General features: G+C 44.8%; 1 protein-coding gene across 1 annotated transcript in view; it reads right to left on the bottom strand.

Annotated features, from left to right (window-relative positions):
- The window catches only part of AUTS2 (activator of transcription and developmental regulator AUTS2), a 1,269,011-nt gene that overhangs the window by 718,501 nt on the left and 537,686 nt on the right, over positions 1-12,824 (bottom strand). Inside the window, exon 4 of the mRNA XM_070730563.1 lies at positions 593-628. Within this exon, the coding sequence (XP_070586664.1) occupies positions 593-628 (36 nt within the window). The remainder of the gene's footprint in view (positions 1-592; positions 629-12,824) is intronic.

Below are 12,824 nucleotides of genomic sequence, written 5' to 3'. Positions count from 1 at the left end.
TCTCCCAACAGTGCTTAAAGCTGATTGGCAGGAAGGTCAGAGGCACGCCCCCCCTGTAAACGCCTGATTGGTCGGATTTTAAAAATATGTTCTAAGGCGCCAGAATAGAAGCTTTAGTTCCTAACACCCTGGGAAATTTATCTTTTCCCTTGATCTTAGGCAACCCATGTGAAATGGTCGTTCGACCCCCAAGGGGGTCCCGACCCCCAGGTTGAGAACCACTGCTCTAGATGGACCCCTGAAAAACAGTGCTAGGACAAGGGAGAATTAACCTGGATAAAGAGAGAAGTCAACAATATAAAGGAAAGTGACAATAAAAGGGAGAGGGACCAACCCCCAGGATAGAGTTCCTAGAGGAATTAAGGAAGATGGGGTGATTGAGAAAGGACGTCGGTGGGAAGGCAAAAGATTATGTTCAAAGCAATTGTCACAATTTTGGGCTGCAGGCCAAGCGATGAAAGCCATGGAAATAATTGGCCAAGCCCATCAGCTGAAATACTATCCGCTGCAAAATATTCCTTCCTTGGGTTTTACCATGTTCGACACCGTTCCATGACACGTATCTTAAAAAAACAAGTTGAGATCCACTTACAAAGTAGCCTGTTCCCAAGCTGGACGGGGCGGAGCTCTGCAAGGAAATGAGAAAAAAAGAGAGAGAGAGAGGAAAAAAAGATAAACAAATGAGTTCTTTGTCTCTTTGCATGTTTCTCCCCACCTTTTTTAAAAAACCCAACCTGTTCTGGTCCACCTCCCTTCTGCCTGACTCTGCAACAAGAATTTTTCTCCCCATCACCCAATGTTGCCTTGACAAGCATCGTCCCTTGTCATTTCGCTAGTGAAACAAACATGTTCTCGTTGTTTAATTCCCTCCTCTCCCCCCTCCTTCTTCTCTGCCCCCCCTCGCTTTCTTTTTTTTAACATTTCTCAACTGGCTCCATCGACAGAAACACGCTATTTACTGAAATTCCAGGCTCTGTCGGTGGGTGTAATTGCCAATTTATTTGACAGGCAGCTGGGTAATGAATTAATGATGGCATTTCGGCCTATGCTGCGACTAAATAGACACACATCAACCACGCCACCACACACACACACCCGTGACATGTTGCCATTTGTTGCCCTGGACTCCCGGTGGCAAAGCTTTGTGGTGAGTGGGGGTACGGATGAGGTGGGCAGGTGGCAAGATTTTTGAGAAGGGGAGACCCCCTAGATTTGATGTGGCTTCAAAGGCAAAACTTCCCCCATGGATTTTGATGGATGGATGTCATTTTTTTTGCCTGCTTCTTCCCCCAACCTCCCCCCTTCTTTCCCTTTGTAACAACACAAGATGGTTTGTCAATTTATTCCCCCCAGTGTGTTAGCTTAGTTTATTTCCTAAAAGGGATGTGGTGGTAGGAACCAGTGATTTTTCTTCTTTCATACATTTGATTTTTGATACCTGACAGTGAAAGCATCTGGATGCAGAAAAGCAGTAATGATAAGCCAGCCTGATCCCATAGGAATCTGCCCAATTAGAGAAATCTTTTCCTAAGTTGTCCTTTTGTATAAAACTCGGCTGGCATCAACTTGTAAAGTGGAATTTTTTACTTGTGGGTCCTTATTTTCTTGGTCCTGGAAGATTGGTTAGTTTATTTATTTATTTATTAATCAGATTTGTATGCCGCCCCTCTCCGCAGACTCGGGGCGGCTCACAGCAATAATAATACAATATAAACAAATCTAATATTTACGTTAATTTAAAACCCCAATTTAAAAACCAATTATACATACTAGCATACCATGCATAAATTTTATAAGCCTAGGGGGAGAGAAAGTATCAATTCCCCCATGCCTGACGACAGAGGTGGGTTTTAAGAAGCTTACGAAAGGCTAGGAGGGTGGGGGCAACTCTGATATCCGGGGGGAGTTGGTTCCAAAGGGCCGGGGCCGCCACAGAGAAGGCTCTTCCCCTGGGTCCCGCCAAACAACATTGTTTAGTTGACGGAACCCGGCGAAGGCCAACTCTGTGGGACCTAACTGGTCGCTGGGATTCGTGCGTCAGAAAGCGGTCCCGGAGATATTCTGGTCCGGTGCCATGAAGGGCTTTATAGGTCATAACCAACCCTTTGAATTGTGATTGGAAACTGATCGGCAACCAATGCAGACTGCGGAGTGTTGGTGTGACATGGGCGTATTTAGGAAAGCCCATGATAGCTCTCGCAGCTGCATTCTAGTTATATATAAGCGATATAGTTCCAACACTTTTGTTTTCACGTGGAAACTGAAGTGCGGTTTTTGTGGATTTTGCTAGCCTTATTTAGCTGGTGTCTTAATAGGTTTCCCCCTTCTAAAATGATCTTTTATAAGGCGTCTATTGCATTTTTAAAGACTTTCAATACGTGCCCACTTGTTTAGATCTTGGTTTAAAATGAACGCAAGGCTTTTTAATTGGGGTTTTAATTATTTTAATCTTGGGGTGGGTTTATTTGATTTTGTTTTTGGCAGGAAAACAAAACAAAAGGATTTCAAGAAGTAATTCTACCATGCTATAGATTTCTCTTTGGTACATTTCCTGGGCACCATGGCATTACATCTTATAATTTTAAGCATTGCTGTCCCAGCATAAGGAAGAATGAGGTGATTGCAGAGTCCTTTGGGAGTGGACGGCATACAAATTTAATTAATTAATTCATTAATAAAATTGGGACCTTCATAAGACGGAGTGGCTGTGGGTTCTGCCTCCCAAGGACAATCCCATCTGTCCATCCATCACCCTGGGGGGGGAATCATTGCCCCCCTCAGAGAGGGTCCGCAACTTGGGCGTCCTCCTCGATCCACAGCTCACATTAGAAAACCATCTCTCAGCTGTGGCGAGGGGGGCGTTTGCCCAGGTTCGCCTGGTGCACCAGTTGCGGCCCTATCTGGACCGGGACTCATTGCTCACAGTCACTCATGCCCCCATCACCTCGAGGTTCGACTACTGTAATGCTCTCTACATGGGGCTACCTCTGAAAAGTGTTCGGAAACTTCAGATCGTGCAGAATGCAGCTGCGAGAGCAGTCATGGGCTTACCTAGGTATGCCCATGTTTCACCATCACTCCGCAGTCTGCATTGGCTGCCGATCAGTTTCTGGTCACAATTCAAAGTGTTGGTTATGACCTTTAAAGCCCTTCATGGCATTGGACCAGAATATCTCCGAGACCGCCTCCTGCTGCACGAATCCCAGTGACCGATTAGGTCCCACAGAGTGGGCCTTCTCCGGGTCCCGTCAACTAAACAATGTCGGTTGGCGGGACCCAGGGGAAGAGCCTTCTCTGTGGCGGCACCGGCCCTCTGGAACCAACTCCCCCCGGAGATTAGAACTGCCCCTACTCTTCCTGCCTTCCGTAAACTCCTTAAAACCCACCTTTGCCGTCAGGCATGGGGGAACTGAAACATCTCCCCCTGGGCATGTTTAAGTTATATATGGTATGCTTGTGTGTACGTCTGTTAGTATATGGGGCCTTTTTTAAATCTTTAAATATTTTAAATTTGTCAGATTATTTATGATTTGTTTCCACGTGTTGTGAGCCGCCCCGAGTCTTCGGAGAGGGGCGGCATACAAATCTAAGTAATAAATAAATAATAATAAATAAATGTCATCAAAACTTGTAAGAAATGACATAGGGTCTCCTGTTTGAGCAGGGGGTTGCTCAGGTAGATGAGCTACAAGCCCCCTTCCAACTCTGTTATTCTATAATCTGTAAAACTGTAAATCTATAAAACATGTAAAATAATGCACTTGGGGAAAAGTAATCTTAAATCTATTTATTTTATTGGCAGTTCTGTGTTAGCAAAAACTTCAGAAGAGAAGGATTTAGGGGTAGTGATTTCTGACAGTCTGAAAGTGGGTGAACAGTGCGGTCAGGCGGTAGGGAAAGCAAATAATAATAATAATAATAATAATAATAATAATAATAATAATAATAATAATAATTTATTAGATTTGTATGCCGTCCCTCTCTGAAGACCTGAGGCGGCTCACAACAACAATAAAAAACAATATTATAGCGAAACACATCTAGTATTAAAAAAGAAGCATATAAAAACCCATCATATTTAAAACCAAACAACAAATACATACCAAACATAAAATATAGAAAGCCTGGGGGAAAGGTGTCTCAACTCCCCCATGCCTGGCGGTATAGGTGGGTCTTGAGTAGTTTACGAAAGACAAGGAGAGTGGGGGCAGTTCTAATCTCCGGGGGGAGTTGATTTCAGAGGGCCGAGGCCGCCACAGAGAAGGCTCTTCCCCTGGGGCCTGCCAAAAGACATTGTTTAGTCGATGGGACCTGGAGAAGGCCAACTCTGTTGGACTTTATCGTTCGCTGGGATTCATGCGGTAGCAGGCGTTTCCGGAGGTAATCTGGTCCAGTGCCATGTAGAGCTTTAAAGGTCATAACCAACACTTTGAATTGTGACCGGAAACTGATCGGCAGCCAATGCAGGCCACAGAGTGTTGTAGAAACGTGGGCAAATCTGGGAAGCCCCACGATGGCTCTCGCGGCCGCGTTCTGCATGATCTGAAGTTTCCAAACACTTTTCAAAGGTAGCCCCATGTAGAGAGCGTTGCAGTAATCGAACCTCGAGGTGATGAGGGCATGAGCAACTGTGAGCAATGACTCCCTGTCCAAATAGGGCTGCAACTGGTGCACCAGGCGAACCTGGGCAAACGCTTAGAATGGTTGGCTGCATACCTAGAGGTATAACAAGCAGGAAGAGGGAGATTGTGATCCTGCTGTATAGAGCGCTTCAAGCAGACGAGGTTGGTAAATCTACAGTAACTGAATTTAAACATGCCTGGGATAAACATCCATCCATCCTAAGATAAAATACAGGAAATAGTATAAGGGCAGACGAGATGGACTATGAGGTCTTTTTCTGCAGTCAATCTCCTATGTTTCTATGTTTCTAAAACAGAGTTGATATAGTTTGAATTTTTGTTCCATAAAAAATGGAGTTTGATTCTTGTTAGGAACATTCTCCCTGTATCACTGAAGCGATCATTATCATTTAGGAGTAAAATTCCCATTTCCCTAAGCGAATTAGGCAAAACGCTAAAGGTGAGTCTGTGCTGCAATATTTCCTTTACTGAAAGAATTTTGGGATGGGTGTTCACACACACCTTTTTTATATTATGCTTTCATCCCCAATAAATATTCCATTGCCACTGCCTGAAATTACAAGCGGCTTCTCTACCTATAAACTCTGCAGGTCCTTTTATCTCAGGTCATCAGAGAGTTAATACAACATGACAATTTTTCTAAGGAGGGAGACGTTCCTATGGCCTCCCCTTGGCCATTTCTTCTGGCAACAAGAACACCAATGTCTCCAAGGCAGATTGCCAGGGGCATCCAAGAAGCTTGGGGGGAGAGGAAGGCATGATGTCACAATGATGGGCACAGCTGAGCATTCAAAATCCCTATCTCTTTCTTACAAGTATGCATGCGATGCAAACAAGGATTCCCTGCCGAATCCTTTGACGGAATTTACCGCAATCAACATTTTGCATGTGTTTCTTTTCATCTCTCGGTCCACTGGTTGCTCAGACCACTGGCTGTACCATTTAGAAGGCTCCGTATAATTTCCAAGGCTTCTTATTAGTCTACCTGCTTCCTCTTCAGGTTTCTTTTCTGTACAAATCTCTACACCATTCATTCATTCATTCATTCATTCATTCATTCATTCAATCATTCATTCATTCATTCATTCATTCATTCAGTCATTCATTCATTGGATTTGCATGCCACCCCTCTCCGTGGACTTGGGGCGGCTAACAACAGTGATAAAAACAGCATGTAACAATCCAATACTAAAACAACTAAAAAACCCTTATTTATAAAACCAAACATACATACAGACATACCATGCATAAAATTGTAAAGGCCTAGGGGGAAAGAGTATCTCAGTTTCCCCATGCCTGATGACAGAGGTGGGTTTTAAGGAGCTTATGAAAGGCAAGGAGGTTGGGGGCAATTCTAATCTCTGGGGGGAGTTGGTTCCAGAGGGCCGGGACCGCCACAGAGAAGGCTCTTCCCCTGGGTCCCGCCAAACGACATTGTTTAGTCGACGGGACCCGGAGAAGGCCAACTCTGTGGGACCTAACTGGTCGCTGGGATTCGTGCGGCAGAAGGCGGTCCCGGAGATAATCTGGTCCAGTGTCATTAGAAGGCCTGGTCTTCCTAAGGTCACGCCTTGTCAAGATGTGCCTTTAGTGTCATGGCAAGGAGCACAACTGGAGAGTGAGCAGTCCTTTGACCTTAATGATGGCTCTGATTCAAGGACAACATTTCAATTACTGAATCCAATCATCCTTTATTTGTGACCTATAAAGACCTACGTGGTATCGGACCAGATTAATTACAGGACCATCTTCTGCCTCATGTATCCCAGTGGCCGGTTTGGGCCCACAAGACTGGCCTTCTCCAGGTCCCATCAGCAAGACAATGTGGTCTGGCAGGGCCTAGGGCAGTGGTGGCGAACCTTTGGCATGGGTACCACGGATGGGACCTGGAGCCATATCTGCTGGCACATGAGCCATTGCCTTAACTCAGCTGCAACGACTCTGGAATAATCCAGTGAAAGTGGTCCCAGCGGTCCTTGGCATGCTGGGCGCAGTGCCAAAAGATCTCAGTGGACGTTTGAAAACCATCGGAATTGACAAAATTTCCATCTGTCATTTGCAGAAGGCCGCTTTACTGGGATCGGCTCACCGAATTTGCCGCTATATCACGCTGTCCTAACTAGGTGCTGGAGAAGCACCCAACTGGTGATGAAATACGAAATCCAGCATAGTGATCTCGTTTGCTGTATTGATGATGATGATGATGATGATTGTTGTTGTTGTTGTAGTTATTATTATTACAGTGTTCCCTCGGTTTTCGCGGGTTCAAACTTCGCGAAAAGTCTATACTACGGTTTTTCAAAAATATTAATTAAAAAATACTTTGCGGGTTTTTTCCCTATGCCACGGTTTTTCCCACCCGATGACGTCATATGTCATCGCCAAACTTTCGTCTGCCTTTAATAAATATTTTTTTTAATAAACTTTAATAAATAAACATGGTGAGTAATAATCTGAATGGTTGCTAAGGGAATGGAAAATTGCAATTTAGGGGTTTAAAGTGTTAAGGGAAAGCTGGTGATACTGTTCATAGCCAAAAAATAGTGTACAGTGATCCCTCGATTTTCGCGGGGGTTACGTTCCAAGACCTGGATTATCCGCGATATAGTGGTGCGGAAGTAAAAACACCATCTGCGCATGCGCGCCCTTTTTCCATGACCGTGCATGCGCAGATGGTGGAGCCGGGGAGCGACGAAAGTGCAACTAATACACATCTATCTAAATAAATAAAATAAACATCTCGCCGCTCGTCCGCCCGCCAGCCTGCCGCTCGCCGCTCATCCGTTCGCCCCGCTCGCCGCTTGTCCGTTTGCCCGCCTGCCGCTCGTTGCTCGTCCGTTCGCCCACTCGCCGCTTGTCCGTTCGCCCGCCTGCCGCTTGCCGCTTGTCCGTTCGCCCGCCTGCCGCTTGCCGCTTGTCCGTTCGCCCGCCTGCCGCTTGCCGCTCGTCCGTTCGCCTGCCTGCCACTTGCCGCTCATCCGTTCGCCCGCTCGCCGCTTGTCCATTCGCCCGCCCGCTGCCCGCCGCTCGTCCGTTCGCCCGCTCGCCCGCCCACCACTCGCCGCTCATCCGTTCGCCCGCTCGCCACTTGTCCGTTCGCCCGCCTGCTGCTCGCCGCTTGTCCGTTCGCCCGCTCGCCGCTTGTCTGTTCGCCTGCCTGCCGCTTGCCGCTCGTCCGTTTGCTCGCTCGCCGCTTGTGCGTTCGCCCCCCCACCCCCCGCCGCTCGTCCGTTCGCCCGCTGCTGCAAGAGAGGCGGGACAGGCATTCTCCGGAGGCTGGTGGGTGCACGAGAGAGGGAAAGTGAGAAAAAGAGAGAGAGCAAGAGGGGGAGAGATAGAGAAAGATAGAGAAGGAAAGAAAGAAAGAGATGAGAAAGGAAGGAAGAGAGTGAGAAAAAGAGAAATGAGAAAATGATTGAAGCAGAGAATGACAGGAAAGAAAGAGAAAGAGACAGAGAAGTGACTCTTGGTGATGACGTATGATGTCATCAGGTGGGAAAAACCGTGGAATAGAAAAAAAACCGTGGAGTATTTTTAAATTATTATTTTTTGAAAAACCGTGGTATAGCGTTTCGCGAAAATCGAGACCGCGAAAATCGAGGGATCACTGTATTTACTTCCGCATCTCTACTTCGCGGAAATTCGACTTTCACAGGCGGTCTTGGAACACATCCCCTGCGAAAAGCGAGGGAACACTGTATTATTATTATTATTATTATTATTATTATTATTATTATTATTATTAATTAAAAATCACGATCTGTCAGATGCAAAAAGCCACCGTACTTGCATCTGCAAGCATCATACGAAAATACACCACACAGTCCAAGACGTTTGGTAAGTGTTCAACTTATGATATTGTGATACAAAATTCAGCATATCAATCTTCGTTTGCTATGTATTACTGTTTTTTTCCCCTTTTTTACTGTGTATTACTGTGAAAATTAATAATAGATGATAATAATGATGATGATAATAATAATAATAATAATAATAATAATAATAATAATAATAATCCTTCCACCACCGTACAGTAATAGTGGGCAGAACTGCTGGCTCTTCCACACTGCATTTATACCCAGCTCAGATCGCAATGAGCTTCTCCATGTGATCCCACGAGGTAGCTTGAGGGAAAACAAGCAGGGCTGCACTGGTGTAAATCAGACTTAATGGGAGGCAACATTAGAAGTGGCCCATTTCACTGGAAGTTCGGATGCTAATTAGCTTCCCTAATGCGTTAAGGGGATCAGGAAATATTCTCTACACAGCACAGGGAGATTTATCAGTGTAATCCAATGAAGCAAAACCAGGAAACTGGAACTTGCAATCTGCTGCAGGGTTGTGGGTTTTTAGTTGAGTGTGCCTCTTTAAAAAGATAAGCACCAGCATAATGTTAGTCCCGAACACTGTAGGGATGTTCTAGGCTGCTCTTGATCCACAGAATTAGAAACACAAAGCTTCTTCATTTCCTGGACCAAGAGACGGAAAATGTGCCTTCAAGCAACACTTAAATCTGTAAATGGGGAGGCAGTGAGCTTGTTGTGGGCTGTTGGCCACCGGCCCCACTAGCAGACGAATCAGAGGAGGAGGAAGAATAGAACAGAACAGAACAGAACTGAGTAGAGTAGAGTAGAGTAGAGTAGAATAGAATTTTATTGGCCAAGTGTGATTGGACACACAAGGAATTTATTATTATTATTATTATTATTATTATTATTATTATTATTATTATTATTATTATTATTATTATTATTTAGATTTGTATGCCGCCCCTCTCCGTAGACTCGGGGCGGCTTACAGCAATGATAAAAACAATATATAATGACAAATCTAATAGTTAGAATCTAAAATAACAATAATACATTTAAAAAGTCTAAAAAACAAGAAACCCTAATATATAAAAAACATGCATATAGTCATATTGTGCTGTCCCCAGAGACAGAGATGGTTGGACTGTATTTAGACATGTCTATTTAAGACATTGCATTAGGGGAAATGTAGTGAAATTGCACTCTGGGTAATGTAGTTTTACATGTGACCACATTTGTGTATTCCTATTGGCTCTGACTTGGGATGATGGGTAATTGGAGAGAACATTCCAGAGGGCCTTCGTCTTCACTCTTTCATTAAGCCAGCCAGCATGTAGATGCTCTACCTACAGCCTGGGTCAATTCAACCTCTTTTTACCTGCACAATGGGAAAGATTATACTGCAGAAGAATCGCATCATAACTGTGAGTTATTGTGAGAATTCCTGTAATAAAATGATCTGTGATATACCTTTGTGCTGAGTTATCTGACTGGGAAAAGTTGAGCTTGTACCAGAACACATATCATACACAAAAAACTACATAGGCAGGGGGAGATGTTTCAGTTCCCCCACGCTTGACGACAGAGGTGGGTTTTAAGGAGTTTAAGAAAGGCAAGGAGGGTGGGGGCAGTTCTAATCTCTGGAGGGAGCTGATTCCAGAATGACGGAGCTGCCACAGAGAAGGCTCTTCCTCTGGATCCCGCCAAACAACATTGTTTAGTTGACGGGACCCAGAGGAGACCAACTCTGTGGGACCTAACCGGTCGCTGGGATTCGTGCGGCAGAAGGCGGTCTTGTAGATACCCTGGTCTGGTGCCATGAAGGCCTTTATAGGTGATGACCAACACTTTGAATTGTGACCGGAAACTGATCGGCAACCAATGGAGACTGCGGAGTGTTGGAGTAACATGGGCATATTTTGGAAAGCCCATGATTGCTCTCGCAGCTGCATTCTGCATGATCTGAAGTCTCCGAACACTCTTCAAAGGTAGCCCCATGTAGAGAGCGTTACAGTAGTCGAGCCTCAAGGTGACGAACCAAACCAAATTTGTCTTTGGTTCATATGCTCTCAGTGTACATAAAAGAAACTATAGATTTTTCAAGAATCATGAGGTACAACACTTAATGATTGTCATCGGGGTCAAATAAGCAATGAAGAAACAATCGATATTAATAAAAATCTTAGGATACAAGCAACAAGTTACAGTCATACAGTCCTAAGTGGGAGGAAATGGGTGAAATGGGTGTTTGAATTGAATCCTTTGCTTGTGAGAGCTTCTTTGTTCCAATCCGATAGGCCCAAAGCAGAACAGGGAGAATCTCTTGTACAAGCACCTGGGCACTTTAATAACGTCCCTTTTTTCCTTGGTGCGCAAACTGTTGGCCAGCATGCAGTCCCTTGTCTCTTCCCAAATGAAACGAAAATGCTTAACAACAAAGATGCTGTGACAGATTGGGGTGCCCACGAGCAGAACAGAGAAAAATCTTCTTGCAGAGAGTCAAGCTTCATAAATAACCACCAATCCACAAGAACATTGTCAGGCCTTTGGCTGCAAGGCTGTTTCCAAATTTTAAAAAATGTTTTGAAGAAGTGTTTTGCGCTGGGATGAGCAACGCAGCCGCCCTTCTGTATTCAGGAGCTCATCAAGAACCCCAAAGAAATTATATCCTTCAGGCCTTGGGAAGTCTGTGGTTCCGTTTCTGCATATATATTGTGAAATTACACCAGAGGAGCCGCGATGGTAAGGCGCCGTATTGCCGCTTATGTTTGCTCTGGCTATTGTTTGTGCAGGTCTGACAGAATGAAGGAACAGTGGGTATCATTTCAATTTCTGATGTCAACATCAAATTACTTATTTAATTTCATGCCTGGTGAAGCATTGTATAGCTACATGCAGAAGCATTTCACTTCATTTGTTATGCTGTGTTTCGGCTGCCATTGGCTTGCCTTCCAACTGACAGCTTTAATTACAACATGGATTTGATTGTGCTGCTGAGGAATTAACATAATGCAACAAAGCATCTATGTACCCTGATTCAGATACACAACATGCCCAAACACAAGACAAGGAAGCGGAAGGTGTGTTTGTAGGGGGGGGGGGAGAGACTAAAATGGATACACAAGAGTCTCTTGTCAAAATTCTCCTGTGTACTCGCTGAGCTGTCCATCATTCATTAGACTGAAACTATTCAACTGATCAAGTCAAGGTTATTCTGAAGAGAGCTGATTTGGAAGCGGGCGGGGAGGGAGAACTTGATGCCTCTCCAAAATAAACAATTAGTATTATGGCTGCCATTTACCAGTGTACAATGCTGCACTTTGCAAGCACGAGGTGCTCAGTTCAGTACCTGCCACTTCATTTAAGTTGGCTGATGTCTGTCAGTCTGTCTGTCTCTCTCTCTCTCTCTCTTTCCCTATCTATCTATCTATCTATCTATCTATCTATCTATCTATCTATCTATCTATCTATCTTTTAGTTATCTAGTTATCAAGCTATCTTATCTAGCTATCATCTCTCTGTTTCTGTCCCTGTCTATCTGTCTGTTTATCTATCTAGCTGTCTAGCTAGATATCTATCTATATCTATTTAGCTATCTAACAGCTAGATATCTAGCTATCTTATCTAGTTACTGGGCTGTCTTATCTAGCTATCCACTATCCTTTCTGTGCTTATTTGTTTATATGTCTGTCTATCTGCCTCTCTGTCTCATCTTGTCTGTCTGTCTGTCTGTCTGTCTGTCTCTCTCTCTCTCTCCCTCTACCTACCCACCTCTATCTATCTATCTATCTATCTATCTATCTATCTATCTATCTATCTATCTATCTATCTATCTATCTATAGAGAAACACATTTCAGCTGTGGCGAGGGGGGCGTTTGCCCAGGTTCACCTGGTGCACCAATTACGGCCCTATCTAGACCGGGAGTCACTGCTCACAGTCACTCATGCCCTCATCACCTCGAGGCTCGACTACTGTAACGCTCTCTACATGGGGCTACCTTTGAAAATTGTTCGGAAACTTCAGATCGTGCAGAATGCAGCTGTGAGAGCAATCATGGTCTTTCCCAAAAATGCCCATGTTACACCAACACTCTGCAGTCTGCATTGGTTGCCGATCAGTCTCCGGTCACAATTCAAAGTGTTGGTTATGACCTATAAAGCCCTTCATGGCACCGGACCAGATTATCTCCGGGACCACCTTCTGCCGCACGAATCCCAGCGACCGATTAGGTCCCACAGAGTGGGCCTTCTCCGGTCCGTCAACTAAACAATGTAGTTTGGCGGGACCCAGGGGAAGAGCCTTCTCTGTGGCGGCCCCAGCCCTCTGGAACCAACTCCCTCCAGAGATTAGAATTGGCCCCCACCCTCCTC

The sequence above is a fragment of the Erythrolamprus reginae genome, chromosome 1, assembly GCF_031021105.1.
Source record: "Erythrolamprus reginae isolate rEryReg1 chromosome 1, rEryReg1.hap1, whole genome shotgun sequence".
NCBI lineage: Eukaryota > Metazoa > Chordata > Lepidosauria > Squamata > Dipsadidae > Erythrolamprus > Erythrolamprus reginae.
Note: the sequence above shows the minus strand (reverse complement) of the source record. Positions and strands in the feature narration are given on the sequence as shown.